The 20,647-nt window shown below is 47.9% G+C and overlaps 2 protein-coding genes across 7 annotated transcripts in view; one reads left to right on the top strand and one right to left on the bottom strand.

The window, feature by feature from the left end:
• Window positions 1–2,274, top strand: part of COL9A3 (collagen, type IX, alpha 3) — a 23,239-nt gene extending 20,965 nt beyond the window's left edge. Inside the window, exons 31-32 of the mRNA XM_005885575.2 lie at window positions 570–647; window positions 1,518–2,274. Coding sequence (XP_005885637.1) covers window positions 570–647; window positions 1,518–1,708 — 269 coding nt within the window. The 3' untranslated portion in view covers window positions 1,709–2,274. The remainder of the gene's footprint in view (window positions 1–569; window positions 648–1,517) is intronic.
• Window positions 2,272–20,647, bottom strand: TCFL5 (transcription factor-like 5 (basic helix-loop-helix)). Of its 6 annotated transcripts, XR_001360483.1 has the most exons (8): window positions 20,545–20,636; window positions 20,165–20,351; window positions 19,461–19,623; window positions 17,117–17,360; window positions 14,144–14,285; window positions 3,763–4,025; window positions 3,119–3,263; window positions 2,931–3,023 (listed from the first exon to the last, which is right to left on the bottom strand). XR_001360483.1 is itself a non-coding variant. In XM_005885573.2 (6 exons), exons 2-6 carry the CDS (start codon window positions 20,315–20,317, stop codon window positions 2,901–2,903), a joined length of 825 nt encoding a protein of 274 aa, XP_005885635.1. In that variant the 5' UTR covers window positions 20,318–20,351; window positions 20,545–20,630; the 3' UTR covers window positions 2,272–2,900. The 6 variants fall into 6 exon arrangements, 4 of the variants coding, with proteins under 4 accessions (XP_005885635.1, XP_014388271.1, XP_014388270.1 ...); XR_001360484.1 differs by lacking the exon at window positions 3,763–4,025 and having other exon boundaries at window positions 20,545–20,635; XM_005885573.2 differs by lacking the exons at window positions 3,119–3,263; window positions 3,763–4,025 and having other exon boundaries at window positions 2,272–3,023; window positions 20,545–20,630.

The raw sequence follows: 20,647 nt of genomic DNA, 5'->3' as shown, positions 1-20,647 counted from the left end.
CACACTCCTCACCTGGCCGCACACTCCTCACCTGGCCTCACACTCCTCACCTGGCCGCCCACTCCTCACCTGGCCGCACACTCCTCACCTGGCCCATACTGCTCACTAATGTAGAGGTGACGGGATTGGAAGGCTCCCTGACACCCACGGAGGGAGCTGGAGTTGGTCTCCTCTCCCAGGCGAAGGCTCCTCTCCCATGCTGTCTGCAAGGGTCACTGCATCAGGAGCGGAGCTTCACATAGAGCGCAGGCCGACAAGCAGGCCTCCTGCTGACCTCGGTGTCGCAACGACCAGAGCTCGTGGGAGGCGGGTGGCCAGGACCCCACGATTAGAGGGACATTTGAAACACCTGTGCACAACTTGTGGGCCATGTGCATAAGTACGGAACAAAACCAACACCGTCAGAAATGGCCACTGGGTGTGGGCGGTCACACAGCCGGGCCCCCGTGTCGGAGCCTTGTGGGTGCTGTGTGGACTAGAGAGCTGGCCATGGGTGCCAGGTGGCTGGCAACGCCACCCCGAAGCCTTCTGCAGTCTCAACACCTGCTTCTGTCAAATCCCTCTGATAGGAAGCCAGGGGGATCGAGGAGACAAAGGCGCGGCCGGCGTGGGTCTGGACGGGCCCGACGGAGACCAGGGGCTCCAAGGTACAGGGCCAGTGTCTTTAACCACTTTTGTGTCTTGGCACCTTTTCCCAATTCTCTCACTGTGTGGGCAGCACTGGGTGGCAGTGTCTCAGGTCTGATGAAGGAGTTGCTTTCTCGGGCGAAGCTTTTGAGGCGAGGTTCGCGACCATCTGACAACCACTTCAATACGTGAACGGTTTGCCAGTACAGGGCCTCCTGCTCCCCTTTAGTTAAGCAGACTTGGTTAAAGTGTTTGACTAAAGCCACCTAGTATCCATTTCACTTAAATTCTAACAGAATTTTCTCTTAATGGACCCACAAGTACCCTGAATTAAAAATTTTCCCCTGAATGTTTAAATTTTAATGTCAAATATAAGAGCTGTACTCAGCGAAGGCCAGCCCCACCACACCCCACCCCAGCCTTCTGGGGGACTGTTTGGGGTCATTGTCATCTGCACTCACATCCTGGGAGTCCACACCACAGGGGGGCAGGGCCTCCCCAACCCACCCCCCCATCTCCTCTCCTGGCCACACCCCAGGCTCCTGGCTTCTCCCCAGTCAGGGGCCCCCTCGGTGGGAGTCTTTGTTGGCTCCCCCGTCCATCCCTCCCCACCACGCACTCCTCCCACCACACCAAAGCGCTCCGTGTGGAGTCGGAGCTGCCACACTCCAGACAAGACCCAGACACTGCTCCTGCCTCGCCACCCGCCCCGCCCCAGCCCCACGCAGGGGCTCTGCCCTGCGGTTCTCCGGGCCTGGGCTCTCCTCCCTGGGCTCCCAGGGTTCGGAGACAAGCCAGTAACAGAGTGTGGGGAGGCTGCAGGTGGACGGGAAGTCCCGCTGCGGCTCGGTCTCACTCCAGATCTACTCATCTTCCTTCTCTGTCTCAAGGACCCCCAGGTGTGCCTGGTGTGGGCAAAGACGGCCAAGATGGCGCCCACGGTGAGCCCGGGCTGCCCGGAGACGCTGGCCTTCCTGGTGCTGTTGGTGCTCAGGGGACCCCCGGCATCTGTGACACCTCGGCTTGCCAAGGAGCTGTGATGGGCGGCGGCGGCGAAAAGTCAGGTCCTAGAAGCTCCTAAAACACAACCTAGGAAGTGAGCGTGACACCATTGAAGCAGTGGACTCTGGAGGGACACCGGGGTCAGCAGTGTCCATTACTAAGGAGAGAGCAACACACCGTGCGGGACGCCCAGCGAGGCCCCGCATCCTCGGTGGTGGCGCCTGGACTCCTGGTCCCCGCGAGCATCCTCCAGCCGCTGGGGAGTCCTCTCTTGTGGGTGTACAGCGGCCCACGTGGCTGCAATGTCGGACCTTGGACACAAGCCCTGTGTGGCACCAGCAGGAGGGACAGGGAGTGCAGTGTGTTCAAGCCCACGAGAAAATTCAGCAACTTGTTTACATGGCATTTGTGTACACTAAGATATAATCCCAATAAAATGATAAATTCAAATTCATGACTGACCACAGTGTAACCAAAAATAAAGGATTTCACATACGGTACCCTCCACACCAAGGTCTCGTCTGACCTACCTGCTTCTTTTGTGTAAAACTGTTAACTGTCTCTGACCAACAGTATTTATTGACAGTGACTTTGTATTGCACTAAGCCTGTTGTCATAAATAAAGCCACTCGTTTGAAAAACTCAGTTCTAAACAATAGTTTATTACATAAAGTACTGACTCTCAGTGTGAAAGTGAGGTCACCAAAGCAGCCCACCGTGACAACATCTATCTATGGACCCAAAAGAGCTTTAAAGATGTCTTTGGAAGTTTTCTAGCAAAATTCTGCAATGCAGTCCATGTGACTGGAAGTCGTTGCAAGGGGAGGCGATAAACAAATGAAATGAATTTCCAAACTACTTCTAGTGAAGAACATTTTGACTTTTCCAATTGCTAAGGGGGCGTTTTTAAATGTAAAGGAAATAAGTAAAAAGCAGTGTACCCTGTAAGACTAAAGAAATTACAAAGGGTGTTCATTTTTTAAGTTATCATGTTAAGAAAACATGATGGAATCAGACAGATAATTGAAAAATTACTAATTGTCACAGTGTCTGCATCCCAATGGTCTAAGAGGACAGTAATGGACGAATATTTTGTTTTATATTTTGTTCTAGATAAATATTTTTACAAAATGTGCTTTCAAAGTTCCCACTGGAGTTCCAACTTGAGTCATGTCCCTTGAGAGTTGACGGTTGGCGCAGAGCTCCAGGGCTTGGACACGCCCATGGCCGGGCAGAGGCCGCCTGCTTCCAGGAACCAGTGTCCAGTCCGCTCACTTGATCTCCATGGCAGGGCTGCTCTGCAGACTCTCCTGCGCGGGACACGTCGCCAGGGAGTCTGGTCTGGTCAACTTTAGCCTCCTGCCAGTTTTACCGCAAAACACACTCTCAAATTCCTACAGTTGAGAAAAGATCATTAGTGTACCAATCCATAGACATGAAAATTGCTGTCTTCGAAAACACAAAAGGTTGAAAGTAAGTGCTAACCTACTTCAAAATATACAGTTAGCCCTGGCCAACGTGGGTCAGTGGTTAGAGCGTCAGCCCGAGCACCAGAAAGCTCTGGGTTCCATTCCGGTCAAGGGCATGTACCTGGGTCACTGGTTCCCAAACTTACGTCACATCTTGCTAGGGGTCTGTATGATAAAAATAGGGATTTAAACACTTTTCTCATAAGTTACACTGACATTTACTTTTATTTAATTTTCCAACAGCTTCTCACAATACCTGGTCAGACTCTAAGACCCTCTTATGGTTTAAAAGCAACCACATTTGCATTTGTTGTTTTACTGTGGTAAAATATATTTAGCAGGAACTTCACCGTTCTAACCATTTGTAAGTGTGTGACTCAGATGCATGAAATATATCCACACTGTTGTATAACCATATACATTTCCATACGTCTTTTTTTTTTTTAAAGTACAGCATTCTTCATTAAATCTGGGTTTATATATTTTTTATTGTGGTAAAATATATACAGCAGGAAGTTTACCATTTTAACCATTTGTAAGTGTACAATTCACTGCCATTAAGCACATTCGCACTGTTGTGTTACCATCCCCTCCATCTATTTCCAAGATGCCAAACTGACACTCTGCCCCCATTAAACACTCACCCCCCAGCCCCAGCATCTACCTCTGTCTCTGTGAATGTGACTCCTCTAGGCCCTCATGTAAGTGGAATCACAGGACTTGTCCTTCTGTGACTGGCTGATGTTACTTATATGTCCTCCAGGTCCCTCCATGTTGCAGTTGTTAGGACTTCCTTCATTTTTATGGCTGAGTAACAGTGCTTTGTGTGGATAGAGCACATTTTGCCCGTTGTGAATGATGCTGTTGTGAACATTTTCATACAAGTATCCATTTGGGTTCCTGTTTTCAATTCTTTGGGGTAAATACCTAGAAGTAAAATTGCTTGATCTTATGGTAGTTCTATGTTTTTTTTTTTGTTTTTGTTTTGTTTTTTTTTAAATATATTTTATTGATTTTTTACAGAGAGGAAGGGAGAGAGATAGAGAGCCAGAAACATCGATGAGAGAGAAACATCGATCAGCCGCCTCCTGCACATCTCCTACTGGGGATGTGCCCGCAACCCAGGCACATGCCCTCGACCGGAATCGAACCCAGGACCCTTCAGTCCGCAGGCCGACGCTCTATCCACTGAGCCAAACCGGTTTTGGCGGTAGTTCTATGTTTAACCTTTTGAGGACACACCATATTTATTTTTTTCATCTTTACAGTTTAGAGTATTACAGATGTCCTCCCCTTCGCCCCCCGACCCCGCCATTTCTCCCCTCCACCCAGTTCCTACCCCACACTAGGCCTTCTCCACCCTATTGTTTGTGTCCATAGGTAATGCATACACATATAAGATCTTCGGTTAATCTCTTCCCATACTCCACTCACCCCTTTCCTCTAAGATTCGTCAGTCTGTTCCATGTTTCCATACCTCTGATTCTATTTTGTTCATTAGATTCCTTATTTTTTTAGATTCAATTGTTGATAGATATGTATATATTACCATTTTATTGTTCATATTTTTTATCTTTTTCTTTTCCTTTCTTCTTTTCTTAAAGAATACCCTTCAACATTTCATGTAATACTGGTTTGGTGGAGATGAACTTTTAGCTTTTTCTGGTCTGTGAAGCTTTTTATCTGACCTCAATTCTAAACGATAGCTTTGTTGGGTAATCTTGGTTGTAGGTCCTTGCTATTCATCACTTTAATATTTCTTGCCACTCCCCTTCTGGCCTGCAAGTTTTTTTTGAGAAATCAGCTGACAGTCATATGGGCACTCCCTTGAAGGAACTGCTTTTCTCTTGCTGCTTTTAAGATTTTCTCTTTGTCTTTAACCCTTGGCATTTTAATTATGATGTGTCTTGGTGTGGGGCCTCTTTGGGTTCCTTGTTTAGGACTCTCTGCACTTCCTGGACTTGTAAGTCTATTTCTTTCATCAGGTAGGGGAAGTTCTCTTCAAATAGGTTTTAAATATCTTGCTCTCTCTTCTCTTTCTGGCACCCCCATAATGCAAGTGTTGGTATGCTTGAAGTTGTCCCAAAGGCTCCTTATACTATCTTCATATTTTTGGATTCTTTTTGCTCCTCTGATTGGTTGTTTTTTGCTTCCTCATATTTCAAATGGTTGATTTGATTCTCAGAATCTTCTACTCTACTGTTGATTCCCTGTAAATTATTATTTATTTCAGTTAGTGTATGCTTAATTTCTGACTGGTCCTTTTTCACTAAGATCCTTGAAAATCTAAGTCCCTTGAAGCTCTCATTAAGATCCTTGAGCAACCTTATAACCATTTTTATGAACTCTGTATCTAATAGTTTGCTTGCTTCCATTTCTTTCATTTGTGATATGTTTGTCTCCGCATTTTGGCTGCTTCCCTGTGTTCCTATGTATTAGGTAGAGCTGCTATGTCTCCTGGGATTAGTAGAATGGCTTTGTGGATTAGGTGTCCTGTAGGGCCCAGTGGCTCAGCCCCCCCAGTCACCTGAACTGGGCACTCTAGGTGCGCCCCTGTGGGTTGTATGCAGTCTTGTTGCAGTTGAGCCTTGATTTCTGTTGGCGTCACTGGGAGGAGCTGACTTCCAGGCCAATTGGCTATGATGACCAACTGTGTCTACAATGGAAGAGCTGCTGTGCAGGAAGACACCCCACTGGAGCAGGACTTGCTTCAGTGGGGCTTTGGTGCTCACTGAGTCTGCCCCTTGACTGTGTTACTTGTGGATGTAGAGTTGCTATTCATCACTTTGGTGTGGTCTGAAGCTGTCTACTGGGTGCACTGGCTCTGGGGCCTCCCAGGGGTGCAAAGTTGGCCACTGCCTGCAGTCATCCTGCAGAAGCTAGAGAGATCTGCAGGTGGCTGAACTAGGAAGAGCTCAGGCAAGGCCCAGCTGTGAAGCAAGGCAGGCTGGTGCTGGTGCCAGGTCTTAGGCCTTTTATTGATAGATTTCATGCCAGCTGCTGCTTGTTTGAGAGATTTTAGTAAAGTCTGAAGCCTGAGCCAGGACAGACCATTCATATGGAAAAGCCACTGCAAACAGCTTGGGTGGGGCTGCAAATTGGATGGGGCAGGGTCTCAGGGAATCACCAGGGTGGAGCAAACAGTGTGGGCCAAGGCTGATGGAAACTCATATGTGGCTGCCAGTCAGCTCTGCAACAGGGGAGGTCCCAGCACAGGAACAATGACCCCTACAAGCACCATCTGGGAGAAAGCCGCCCCTGAGCTCCTGCCCAATGCTAAACAGTCCAGTTTCTCCCTGTATGTGTCTGGGTCCCCCACCCTTGGAGCTCAGAGGAAGCAGAACCATGTAAGTTTGTGTGCATGCCCTTTAAGAGGAATACCTGGGTCTCCAGCAGGATTGTCACTCAGCCACAATCCCTTCCTGTTTTTACAGCCCGAAGTTATGGGGACTTCTCTTCCCAACTCTGGAACCCTGGGCTGGGGGTCTGGTGTGGGGCTGGGACCCCCTGCTTCTCATGGGAGGCCTTGGAGATACCCTTCCCAATTAAAAACACGCCACTTGTGGGTGTCAGACCAGCCCATTCTGCACCTCTGCCCTCCTACCAGGCTCAATGTGCTTTCCTCTTTACTTCTCTAGTTGCAGGACTTCCATTCAGCCAGATTTCAGGCGGTTCTGAATGATGGCTATTCTGCATTTCTACATTAGTTATAATTTTGATGTGGTTGTGAGAGGTGGCGAGTACTGGTGTTTACCTATGCTGCCATCTTGGTTCCCCCTCTGGCTGCACCAATTTACAATCCCACCAGCAATCCCAAGGGCTCCAATTTCTCCACATCTTCACCAACACCTGCTTGTTTATTTTTTTGCTTTGTTGGGGGTTTTTTCTGTAGCCACAACCGATGAGTGTGAGGTGATATCTCATTGTATTTGCATCTCTCTGATGAGCAGTGATATTGAGCATGTTTTCATGTGCTTACTGGCCATCTGCATGGCCTCTTTGGAGAAGTGTCTTGCCAGGTCCTTTGATTCAGGTTTGTCTTTTGTTTGCTGGCTGTAGTAGGGCATAGTTCATTCATGCCAGGAAGGTAAGTGGCAGCACTCTGTGGGCACTGGCTGACCCCAGTCGTCTGGAGTGGTGGGCGCTCCACTGGACTGCAGTCTCAGTGGTGTTATGACCAAGGACCCTGCCATGTGCAGCTTCGCTCAGAAGCATATCTGTATATAAATATACTCTAAACTTTGTAAGGTTTTAATGCAACTTAAGACAAACCACATTTTGATAATTCCCTATGTTCTGATACCCAAAGCCCAAGTAAAAAATATCTGTCTATATTTGAAAGGGTAGAATTTACCTTTTTAAAGAAATTGATTTCAGAGAGAGGAAGGGAGATGGGTGAGTGGAAGAAACATGGATTTGTTGTTCCACTCATCCATGCATTCATTGGTTGATTCCCGTATGTGCCCCAACCAGGGATTAAGCCACAACCTTGGGTGCATTGGGATGATGCTCCAACCAACAGAGCTACCCGGCCAGGGCTAGAATTTAGCTTTTAAAATAACCAAAAAAGCCCTGGCTGGTGTGACATCCTGTGCACTGAAAAGTTGCCAGTTCAATTCCTGGTCAGGGCACATGCCTAGGTTGAAGGTTCACTCCCCAGTCAGGGTGCATGGAGGACGCAACCAATCTATGTTTCTCATATCAATGTTTCTCTCTCTCTCTCTCCCTCTCTCTCCCTCCCTCCCTCCTTCCCTCCTCTTCTCTCTCTCTCTGAAATCAATAAAAACATATTTTTTTAAAAAACTAAATAGAAGTCAGAAACAAAACAGCCATTTCTCAGATGGAAAAAAGGTACTTGGAGAGATTTTCTAAGCCATCTTCGCACATGAGGCTAACCCCGGGCACATCTTTAATTTTAGTATTTTGCCAGAAGTGGGTTGAGCCATGCTCCATCTGGACTCTCCCAGGGTCCCGGGGGACCAAGTCCCTGGGAGTTGGGGTGACTGTGAAACAGTGAGACAGGGGCCTCCTTAACCCTCCTCAGCTGAGCTGAAAGTCAGCTAGTCACTGTCATTCTGCTCTCTCAATTAGCATGTTTTCAACCAAACAAGTAAAAAGGCTGAGTTTTAAGGGATTTTTACAATTTATCAGAACACCTTGACATGACGTCTGGCCAAAGTTGATATTCACATTATATTTGTAAATATGAGAATGCCAATAACAAAAACTGTACTTCTTAAGAGGAAGGAGGTGTTCTAATTACATGTCAGGAAATGACACCAGGAAGTTCCGAGTAAGAACTCATGTCAGTAGAGACAAAGGGTTAAAGACACATGAAGGGTCTTCGAATTGATACAACAGCCACACACGAAGTAGACAGAACAAGGAATGTGAGGGCCTAACAGAGCTCTGAACTGTGTGACACAAACAGAATTCAAGGGGATGACAAATCCGATCTCAGTGGGAGATGTCACACAGGCCTCTGGGGACCAGAGGGGACAAAATCACAATTCATAATCTTGACTTAACAAACAAGGAAATTCACCCAATGAAGGGTGCATGTTCTTTCCAAGTGACCACAGAACCATAAAAAATTGACCACAGCCCTAGCCGGTTTGGCTCAGTGGATAGAGCATCGGCCTGCGCACTGAAGGGTCCCGGGTTCAATTCCGGTCAAGGGCACATGCCCGGGTTGCAAGCTCAATCCCCAGTATGGGCATGCAGAAGGCAGCCGATCCATGATTCTTTCTCATCACTGATGTTTCTATAGCTCTCTCTCCCTCTCCCTTCTTCTCTGAAATCAATAAAGATATATATATTTTTAAATTGACCACAGGAGAGGTCACATGGTAGTCTCAATAAACCTCAAAACTACTTTCTATACAACCATCTTCATTGATCACATTGTGAGAAACAGACAGGAAGAATGAAAATCTGTGGAAAATGAAAACCCTCCTTTGCAGGGTTCATGCGAAGAGACAAACCAAGGACATCAGAGATACTTGGAGACGATGAGGCATTATCCTAGGCCAGTGATGGCGAACCTATGACACGCGTGTCAGAGGTGACACGCGAACTCATTTTTTTGGTTGATTTTTCTTTGTTAAATGGCATTTAAATATATAAAATAAATATCAAAAATATACATCTTTGTTTTACTATGGTTGCAAATATCAAAAAATTTCTATATGTGACACGGCACTAGAGTTAAGTTAGGGTTTTCCAAAATGCTGACACGCCGAGCTCAAAAGGTTCCCCGTCACTGCCCTATGCTGGGGGTGTTTTCCAAGGAGCACGGAGACCGGTCTGCTCTATATTCACTGACCAAGAGGGGAGAAAGGCTGAAAGTAAATGAAGTCAGCTTGCAACTCAAGCACCAGAAAATCTAAACTTACAAAGAAGGAAAGAAAGAAAGAGAGGTACGGTTTAAAAATAATTCACATAAAAGCAAATTATGATAGAAAACACATTCCTACTGACTCTCCTGTTCCCAATCCAAGAGGCCAGAACAGACCAGGAGCCGGTGCTCTGGGAAGACCCACAGCAGAGCCAGGACACTGGGATGAGGGACAAAGGAGCAGGAGTGACGAAAGAACGAGGGAGGAACGAGCTCATCAGCACAAAGCTGTGAAGTACTCCCCAGGAGGGTCTCCCCACACAGTGCCAGCCCACCAAGCCGGGCGGCCACTCTCCTTCCCTGGGAGCGGGGGTCCTGTTGGAGGGGATGAGGGAGGGGTCATGTGCACTCACTGAACACAGGGATCAGTGACCCCTGTGCACCAATGGTGAGATCCCCAGCCGCTCCGCTCCCAGGCTGTTTGAATGGGGGGCAGAGGGTAGCGTTATAGAAGGAGGGAGGGGAGAAGGTGCCTCAAGAGAAGCAGGAACACCAGGGAGGGTGGTGACCTGGGGACTGGCGGCGGAGGTCAAGGTCAGGTCAGCACAATCACCTTTAACCCATCACTGGCTAAACAGGCACTAGGCAGTCAAAGGCAGTTGGAGAAAGGAGATGGGACAGGCAATTCCTTTGAGCGGTGCAGCTGAGCAGCAAGGAGAGGGATAGTTGCTGGTGGGGGACATGGGCCCAGTTCTCGCAGGGGAGTAACTATGGGACAAGTAACAGCACCTCTGCCCCTAATCCCAAGCAGTTTCTGAAGGACAGTGACCATCTGGCAGAGCTGTCCCGTCCCCCGACTTCAGGTGGAACCAGAAAGGGCACAGCAGAGAGGCAGGGATGAATGACAGTCTGGGGAGCCCTGTGACCTTGGACTGGATTCTGAGTGGGGACACCCCGGGACAACAGGTGCAGTGTGAATGTTGCCCCTGAACTACTGGTAACAGTGTCGGTATAAAGTCCTGTCTCTGACCACGTGTTCTCGCTGAAACACACACAGAAGGCCAGGTGCAAAGCGGCCTTGCGCCTGCAACTCACTATCAAAGGTTCAGCAAAATACAGATTCTGCACAGAATGGAGCAAATGGGGCAACACGCCAATAGCTGGCAGCTCTGGGCGAAGCCAGGAGGGTATACGAGGGGCTCTCAGTCCTATTCTTGTCATTCAAGTTTGAGGTTGCATCGAATTTTAAACTGCCATAAGTAAATAAATAATAAAGTGAGCCATCTAAGTGCAGAATTCTTCTGACACCTGGATGCCACAATAACTAATGGAGGGACCCCCAGTTAGAGGCCGCAGAATATAATGAAATGCAAACCCCATGGCTGGTCACTGGTTCAGGGAAAAAACACAGCTGAATCATTTTAAAAGCAGTTTGGGGACATGTGACTATTAGACATCAGAGAACTACAATCAATGTGGGAGGCATGACAATGGCCTGGGGAGGAAGGAGCATTAGGACACACGAGCAGACATTCAGCGGAGAAGGGTCACGCCTGCAGTTGTCTTTGAAGTCACCTAGCAAATGTGAGTGAGGCTGGTGATGTGCACAGGCATCTGCTATGCAGCAGGCTCATCAGAAAAGTGACAAAGCCAAGCACCCACTCGCTGACAAGGACCCACGGCCCATGCAGACTCGCCTGTCGTCCTGGGCACTAAACAGTCTGGGAAAGACCATGGGTTCTGCCCGCCCACCCTGTTTCTCCCTGTCCACCCAGCAGCTCAAGCCAGAACCCCGAGTGCTCCCCAATCCCTCCTCCAGCACGCCCACATCACAGCGAGCACGGGCCTCTGGCTCCCACCGCAGCGCCCAGCAGTCTCGGTGAGCGGCTCTGCGGCCCTCAACCAGGGTCTTTACCTTCACTCCCCCCCGGACCTCTCCTTCCCAGAGTCCAGGCTCCTCACACAGCAAAGCGTCAATCACAGCGTGCCACTCCGGCCTGACCCCTCGAGGCTGTGGACACCTGGCCTCAGACGCGCGCTGCGGCAGGGCCCGCATGGCAGTGTCCCCTCTTTGAGATGCTGGGGACGCCGCCCACAGGCCAGCGGGGTCTCCATATATTTAAAGTATGACTGAGCAGAAGTCTGGCTGGAGCAGGAAAGGTTTGTGGAATTCCACGTGTACTAAGATAACTCAGGAAAATTACTTCAGACTCTCATGCATCGTATTCTGAGAACAAAGACATTCATGCAAGTAGGAGGGTGAGTTACTGAGAAACAGTGAGGCCCACGTGTGTTTAGGCCAGTGATGGCGAACCTATGACACGTGTGTCAGAGGTGACACGCGAACTCATTTTTTTGGTTGATTTTTCTTTGTTAACACATTTCGTACAGCTCAGGAGTTTTCTCGTGTTTCGCGCGCCATCTGTTAAGGACCACTCACGAGTGGTCTTGTTTTTCACGCCCATGGAAAAAGGAGCGAATCTAGATACTTATGTAAATTTTGTTTGGTCCCTCTTCATAGAGGAAAATGTTTTACGCAGTACCATACGTTAAAAAAGTACTAGGAACTTTAATTGTTTTTGTAAATAAAAATGTTATAATTATTGAAAAACAACACCTAAAGTGCATTATGATGATTTAAATAACGTGCAGTTTGCCCAAAAACGTGCGGTCCCTGGCGTATGTCTTAGAGATTTCTATGCGGTACGCAATGTGTTAAATGGCATTTAAATATATAAAATAAATATCAAAAATATACATCTTTGTTTTACTATGGTTGCAAATATCAAAAAATTTCTATATGTGACACGGCACCAGAGTTAAGTTAGGGTTTTTCAAAATGCTGACACGCCGAGCTCAAAAGGTTCGCCATCACTGGGTTAGGCTGTTTGCCTCCTAATTCCCCCCAGTTGCTAACTGGCGTCACTCCGGCCTGTTTCTTGATGTTCCTATGATCTGATGCAGAAACAATCTACAAATTCAATATAATTAAATTTCAGAATTGCCCAGGATGCATACTGTCCATAAAATATAATACCTATAAATCAATCTGAGAGTGTGTGTATATTTAACAAGGTTTTTGCTGTTGTAATGCCTTCATCATACTTGAATGAGTTCTATCAATAATTTTCTAATAGGTACACAGAGCCAAAGATTAAATCATTTAAAAAGTGTAAAAGCTTTATTTTATTCAAATAACCCCACGGTCTACCCCTAACAAATAGTGTTAAAGAGCAACTGCATGACAACCACAAATGATCCGTTAGGGCAGTGGTTCTCAACCTTCTGGCCCTTTAAATACCGTTCCAAAGGGGTCGCGACCCACAGGTTGAGAACCGCTGCTAGAGGGAATCCAACATAAGCACTGCTTGGAAATGCAATTAAATAGACAATGAGAACCAGGACAGAGATGAAATATGAAGCTCACACGACGCAGACAAGGGAAGCAGAGCAACTCAGCACGGCCCGGCCACGCTTGCAGCGTCCAGCATCTGGACACAGGAGGCTCTTTTTTTTTTTTTTAAATCCTCACCCAAGGATGTTTTCATAGATTTTTTTTTTAAGAGAGGAAGGGGGTAGGGGAGAGAGAGAAACATCATTGTGAGAAACATCAACCAGCTGCCTCCTGTACACACCCTGACCAGGAATCAAACCTGAAAACTAGGTATGTGCCCTGACCAGGAATCAAACCCACAAGCTATTGGTGTACAGGACGACGCTCCAACTAAGCCCCAGCCAGGACATGAGGCTCTTTTCAAAAAGGTTCCATGTTTATCACACCAACCTCAGCTTGGTTCTCCAATCAGACTCATGCTGCGGCTCACTTCACTAAAGCCTCCCCACCAGTCAGCCTGACCGCTAGCTCTGCAGCCAACATGGGAGCCCTGGTGTCCGGAGGAACACAGAAGCCACAGCTGACACCACCTGTGTTCTCTCCTCTGAGCCAAGGAAGGGGCGGACAAAAACCACACCAAGCATTCGGTCCTATGGGACCCCAGCTCATTCACTCACTGGGAACCCAACAGATGGTCAAGGACGTGCTGGCCCGAGCCCCAGGTCACCCAGTCACCCAACCCACACAAGTGTCTCTCTTTCTGCCTTTGGAGGCACTGAAGTCCAAACCATTTACTTGACATTTATCTGCCCTTTGCTTTATCCCTTTGGGTTTCCTGAGGGCAAAACCACTCCCTCCTCCAGTCTCTGAAAGCCCCCCTCGCCCAGTCCAATCCACCACACACAGCAGGTGCTCAGCCTGTCTCGAGGGCGACCCCGTCATCTCCACTATCATGGAGTGAGCAGGCCAGGCGGAGGCCACTTTACTCAGTGACGAGCACACGCCACGAGCAGAGCTCTTGCTCACAATGACTCTGTAACGTCTGATTCCAGGACACAGAGGACAGTTTGGGATCTTCAGGGAAAAGGACACATAAGAACAATGATAAGCTGACAAACTCCTAAAACTCACCTGGCCTCAATACTCACCTTTTTTAATTTAATATATTTTTATTGATTTCAGAGAAGGAGGGAGAGGGAGAGATAAAAACATCAATGATGAGAGAGAATCACTGATCGGCTGCCTCCTGCACACCCCACACTGGGGTTTGAGCCCACAACTCGGGCATGTGCCCTGACCAGGAATCGAACTGTGACATCCTGGTTCATAGGTCGATGCTCAACCACGGAGCCATGCCAGCCGGACAATACTCACCTTCTTAAGAGAATCTCCATGGCGCTCCTGAATGTACTTTAGGAACGCAGTGGTCCACTGCAGGGTCGTGGCCTTATCTGTCTCGGCGTTGCAGAACGGGACCAAAAGATTCAACTCATCACAGCAAATGCGGATTCTGCGCCTACAGCAAAATCCAAAGCAACACAGAGAATCTGAAGCAAACACAGAGCTGAGCAAATGTGTGCGTCACTTGAAGAGTCAGAGCTCAGGGGCCTGGCAGCAAGTGCACGGGCAGAGGCCTGTCCCCCCAGGACCTGGTGCTCTTGACTGCCCTCACCCAGGCCCTTCCCTAGGCCACTCCTGCCCTGGGCACCCTCCTCGGGGAGCTTCCCTATTTACTTCTCAGGGGCCAGATTCAAGGGTCTAGACCAGGGGTGGGCAAACTTTTTGACTCGAGGGCCACAATGGGTTCTTAAACTGGACCGGAGGGCCGGAACAAAAGCATGGATGGAGTGTTTGTGTGAACTAATATAAATTCAAAGTAAACATCATTACATAAAAGGGTACGGTCTTTTTTTTTTTTTAGTTTTATTCATTTCAAACGGGCCGGATCCGGCCAGCAGGCCGTAGTTTGCCCACGGCTGGTCTAGACTCTAGACCAGTGGTCGGCAAACTCATTAGTCAACAGAGCCAAATAACAGTACAACGATTGAAATTTCTTTTGAGAGCCAAATTTTTTAAACTTAAACTATATAGGTAGGTACATTGTTATTAACTTAATTAGGGTACTCCTAAGCTGGCCTTTGCTAAAATGTCCTCAATCTGAGGGGTCGACCTCAGCGAACGTACCCCCACTTACTTCTAACGCCACTTCTTCAAAATAGACTCACCCAGGCCGAAAACCGACTTCTGTGCATGGGCCACGAAGTTTCAATCGCACTGTATGTGCACCCGCACATGGTATTTTGTGGAAGAGCCACATTAAGGGGCCAAAGAGCCGCATGTGGCTCGTGAGCCGCGGTTTGCCGACCACTGGGCTAGACCAACGACAGACCCAAACCTCTGAAACTGGAAGCTAAGTGTCGTGTTATTTATTGGGCAGGTCACCCTCTCCCTCAAGTTAGTAAGCTGCCCGCTGTGTGCCCAGGACGAAGATCCCAGCCTCACTTCGTCAAGGTACCTGTTTCAAAAAGGGCCACAGACACCAGCCTGTTAATATCCGGAAACCTGGCCGCCTTAGAGACCAATCAAATCACAGCTGGAGTCACGACTAGGCCATCTGTAACTTGCACACATATGGCTAGTGACGTGCGGAGTCCGACCTAAGCTGACACTAAACAATGCACAGGGCACGGCCCTGGTCCTGGTCTCCTGCTGAGCACGCAGGATGTCACGGGCCTTGTGAACACAGCTGGCGCTTAGCGGTGCTCTCCACCCCTCATCAGCTTGTTTAATTTTAACGTAAACCTACGTGGTAGACAGTAACTCTTATAGACGGAAGCTCAGGACAGGATGGAAAGAGCTGGCGGAAGGAAGGCTGTTACACTAGGACATGGCATTGAGAACAGAAACTTCCACTGTGAACATGTGAGGGTTTTCCCAGAGCAGGTGCTCAGTTGAATGTCCTCTAAATAAATGCCAGAGGAAAGAAGCTCTGTCACCTGGTGAGCTCAAGGGTGTGTGTGCATCCCAGTCCATGGGATCTGGCTGGCTTAACTGTATCCCTTTAGAGCAGGGGTGGGGAAACCCGGCCCTCAGACCGTATCATGCCCTCAAAATCATTTGGTTTGACCCTGTCAAGGCATTAGGGGTGAGATAAATGTTTGATCAAATGTAGCAGCTAATTTTTAAGCTGATAATCTTGTCTGGCCCGAGAATGATGTTACAAATATCCAAATGGCCCTGGGCAGAAACAAGGTCCCCATCCCTGCCTTAGAGGGGTAACCTGCCTCAGCCCCACCATGGGGCTTCGTCTTGGTCCAGGCTGCACCTCCTGAGCCTACAACAAAAACTGGCCCGCGTGCTCAATGAATGACTCAGTTAACTAACTCTGTGTTAGAAAATACCATGTAAAATCCCAGCTGTAAGAGAGAAACACTAACCACCCCGATTCTACACAGAATCTGCAAATATATGTAGAGACAAAACGACTTAACAGTTTTAACCCCCTCCTTCCCCAACATTCTTAAAGGAACCAGGACATACTGGTGACAAGGGCTGCAGGGGAACTGCCGGCAGGCCACCCACCCTCAGGAAGGAAGGCATGCCCATGAGGCTGGCCTGGCTGGCACCTGGGAACTTCAGATTTCCCACCATTGTGAGTTAAGAGAGGCTCCCTGTGCCTAAGTCAGTGGTTCTCAACCTGTGGGTCGCGACCCCTTTGGCGGTTGAACGACCCTTTCACAGGGGTCGCCTAAGACCATCCTGCGTATCAGATGTTTACATTACGATTCATAACAGTAGCAACATTACAGTTATGAAGTAGCAACGAAAATAATTTTATGATTGGGTCACAACATGAGGAACTGTATTTAAAGGGCCAGAAGGTTGAGAACCACTGGCCTAAGCGGTTTATACAAACAATGTGGTTTCCATGAAACACAGGCTTTCCTTCTGGGTCTGGAGCCTGACTGTGTGCTGGACAGGGGACGCCCAAAGGACTGGTCCCCAAACAATCTCGAGCATGGAGTCTGCTGACAGCTTTCACACATCCAAGAACTCAGGGCTGGGGAGTGAAGTGCTCCCCTGCGAAGAGCCCTTGGGAGGCCCCGCCCTCATCCCCCCACCTTCTCAAATTTTTCCATGTCTTTTCTAATCAATCAGGATGGTCTGGGGGTGTTGGGGACCCCAATCCACCCAGCAGAGCAAAGTCCACATTTACTCGTGCGAACTTCCCCCCCTTTGAACACAAACACGGCTACTCGTTTTTACGGCAAGGTGCCGTTATTACTAATGTGTCTAAGCTAAGTGTCCACAGATGCTCCAAAGCTCGGTCCCGCGTACACACATTACCTTCTGTCCCTCTCCATGCGGTTGTGCCTTTCCCTGCGCTGTGACCTTCCGCCCGGGGCGCTCTGGGACTGCTCCCCAAGATGAGACTGTGATGACTCTGCAGACTGCCAGGAGCCCGGGGCGGTGGTGGCACCTTCACCCACATTCTGAATCTCTCCAAGGGCTCTTCGCTCCACACTGGTGTCCAACTGACGTATCCTACTCCGATTCCTCTTATTTATCGCTTGTTTGCACAGCGCTTCTTCTTTGCAAAAGAAGAAAAAAGTGGTACTTTAATTATTTATTTTTAACTTATCTCCAGTAATGCTGAATACATTTTTGGCATCTTCAATCCAAGACATAAACATTAATGGGGAAGGAGCACAGAGACCTGAAGAGGACGAGCTGGACACGAAGGCAACTCTGTGTGAGCAGCCAGCTCCAAGCTCCTAGTTCCAAACACAAAACTAGGCACAGACCTCTAAATTACAACATGCTGAGTGTTAATCAGTATATCCCTGCCAACCCCCCGCCTTATTAATCAACAGGCGTTAACTGCCATCTATGAACAACCAAGAATTTATTTGATTTTTCTGATATTCAGAGTGGGGGAAAAAGCTGGAATTATCCTATATAATAAAGAGGGAATATGCAAATTGACCGTCCCTCCGCCACAAAGATGGCTGCACCCCCAGCTGAGGAGAGTTCCCATAACAAGCCTTAAGGAGCAATCAGCAGGGACCTGAGGCTGCACGCCCCCACCCCTGTGGGGGTTGACAGGGGACCTCAGGCTGTGCCCCCACCAGGCAGGCCTTGACAGGGGACCTCAGGCCATGCCCCCTGCCCGGCACCGGGCCAGGGGACCTGAGGCCTTGCCCCCCACCCAGCGGGGCTTGACAAGGGTGAGACTGGCTGGGTCTGGATCTAGCCCAATGAGGGAGGGGGTGGCCGGGTCTGGGTCTTGCGTGATGTTGAGGCGCATGTGGGTGGGTGGGGACTTGACTCTGGGTCCCGTGGTGCACCCCAGACTGACAGGAGGAAGATTTTCATACACATTTTACTAATTTTCTTTCATCTCTGACACTTCTATTATAGAGAAAACACAAATAGCAATATTAAAATATTTCCTCTAATTAATCCCCTTTTAATGGGCCACTAGCTCTAATATGACAACTGCATTTCTCAGAAGAGGACAAAAGCTAAGTGGTTTAAGATTCAACTCACCCTCACCTTACAAGTGATTCTTCCCACCTGAGGAGCAATCACATCAGAGCTACAGAAATACGTCATGTTTCCACCAGACAAAGAACAGCAGACACCTAACTGGTGTGTGTGGTGACGTGCATCCTGAGAAGCCACATAAAGCCACATTCAAAAGAATCACATTTCAGAATATTGGACAGAGGGAATTCACAGGCATTGGTAATGTTTTATTCCTTAAGCTGAGTAATCAGTACAGGAGCTATTTCAATCTTAACCTTCACACCTGACAAATGTTAACATATACTTTTTTGTCATAAAAACAAGGAAAAAATTAGTTATTGCCACGGGAGAAAGCAGTAGCCCTCCACCCCATCTGGTGTTCATAGCTCTCGGAAAGCTTAGTGCCAGCTGTGTTATTGTGGTGGGTAACCTGCAAACCAATTTGTTTCCAGGGAGAAAGGGGTGAGAGTTAACGTTTGAGAAAAGCAGAGTTGCCTTCAGCCGTGTCTGTTTCTACATCACCTTATGGCTCCTTGCCTCCAACTCAGACCTCTGCCCACCCACGGACTGTCTCCTAAAGCTTCTAGCATATTTCAGGCCTTGCCTTACTCACAAGGAAAATAAAAACAAACAAGCCTATGTGCTTTGGTGACTTGAAGGTAACTGAAACTCTATATAAGTCTATCATTTTTGTGTTAGGGTATTTACTATTAAGAACAGGCAGCCCGAACTCAATGTTTCCATACCAAGTGTAAGTATGATGCCTGTAATTCAGGCAAATGCTGAAAGTGAGGTGACTAGGGCAGTGATGGCGAACCTTTTGAGCTCGGCGTGTCAGCATTTTGAAAAACCCTAATTTAACTCTGGTGCCGTGTCACATATAGAAATTTTTTGATATTTGCAACCATAGTAAAACAAAGACTTATATTTTTGATATTTGTTTTATATATTTAAATGCCATTTAACAAAGAAAAATCAACCCAAAAATGAGTTCTCGTGTCATAGGTTCGCCATCACTGGACTAGGGGAAGATGGAAGCCCTGAGATACAGACACTTCCAAGACTGGTCATGTTCATAAACCACCGCCCCCTCGAAAGACCACAAGGACAGGAGGGCAAAGGTCAGACGGAAGTACCTGCTCCCTTCCACTTGGTGGCTTACCTCCCACTTTAATCCAAACCTGCTCAGGCAAAGCTTTGTTTCTACTACCTAAAGTCTGCTTTGTGGATTCAATTTCTTGTTGATAACAGAAAGAAAATGCTCTCGGCAATCCAATATCCTGATGTTTGGCAGCCTCAAGTATAGAACAGGAGTTATTAGAACTCTGGAAAAGATGAAGCAACGGGAACTTGATCACTATGCGCCTTCTCTTTCCTGTACAAATACAACGCAGTAACAGCAGTGACGTCAAAGCTATTAACATGCAACATGAAGAGCTTAGGTCACAGAGGACTTTTGAAAATTCCCTAACCAATTTGTTAATGTGGCTACATTGAGACACAGGTTATGCTTCCATCACAGTAATTTTATTACAGTGGTGACGAGATCTGTAACACTTTTTGAAAATAAAAAAAAATTTCTCTAACCACATAAATGCTCTCAATTTTATGTTTTCCTTTTTGTATTAAATTTTAGAGAGAGAAGCATCGATGTGAGAGAGGAACATCAATCCGTCACTCCCACTCATGCCCCAACGGGGGATTGAAACTGCCCTGACCAGGAACTGAACCCGCCACCTTTGGCTGGATGGAATGACACTCCAACCAACTAAGCCACAAATGCTATCTATTTGAAAAAGTTAAGAAAATCAATGAAAGAACCTAAGTAAAGAGGTTAAGGTCACTCAACAAAGCCACTTTCTGCACCTGAGTCTGAGAGAGGCTGGTGCCCCCTCCAGAGGAGCAGGCATTCGCAGTGAACAGGGGGTAGGTGAGCTGCAGAGTCGTGGCGGCGGCGGCGGTCTTGTTTTTCACTAACGCTGTGCATTTGTTTTGTTGTTGATGAAGAGGAACGTTCATTAACTCAGATGGATGTCGAATAAGAGTCACCAAACTGCCGAGACAAAAGAAAATCCAGAAACACGTGATGATTCGGCAGGAAAGCTTCCTGAAGCACGTCACCATCTGCCATCACATCCAAGGTTAACACTGCATTTTCTAGGGGTGCTCCAATCTGTCGGGAGGAACACGCCCATCACCGAACTCTCTACCAAGCAACTGTCAACTGATGCAGTGGACAAGCTCACCTTCTTCCTCACGGAGGGAAGGGGCTGTCATCCTTTAGTTATACCTCCTCCTCCCCATCACGCCCTGGACACCCATCTCTTTTGAGAGCCATCCTCCAAAATC

The sequence above is a fragment of the Myotis brandtii genome, unplaced genomic scaffold (assembly GCF_000412655.1).
Source record: "Myotis brandtii unplaced genomic scaffold, ASM41265v1 scaffold915, whole genome shotgun sequence".
Lineage (NCBI taxonomy): Eukaryota > Metazoa > Chordata > Mammalia > Chiroptera > Vespertilionidae > Myotis > Myotis brandtii.
Note: the sequence above shows the minus strand (reverse complement) of the source record. Positions and strands in the feature narration are given on the sequence as shown.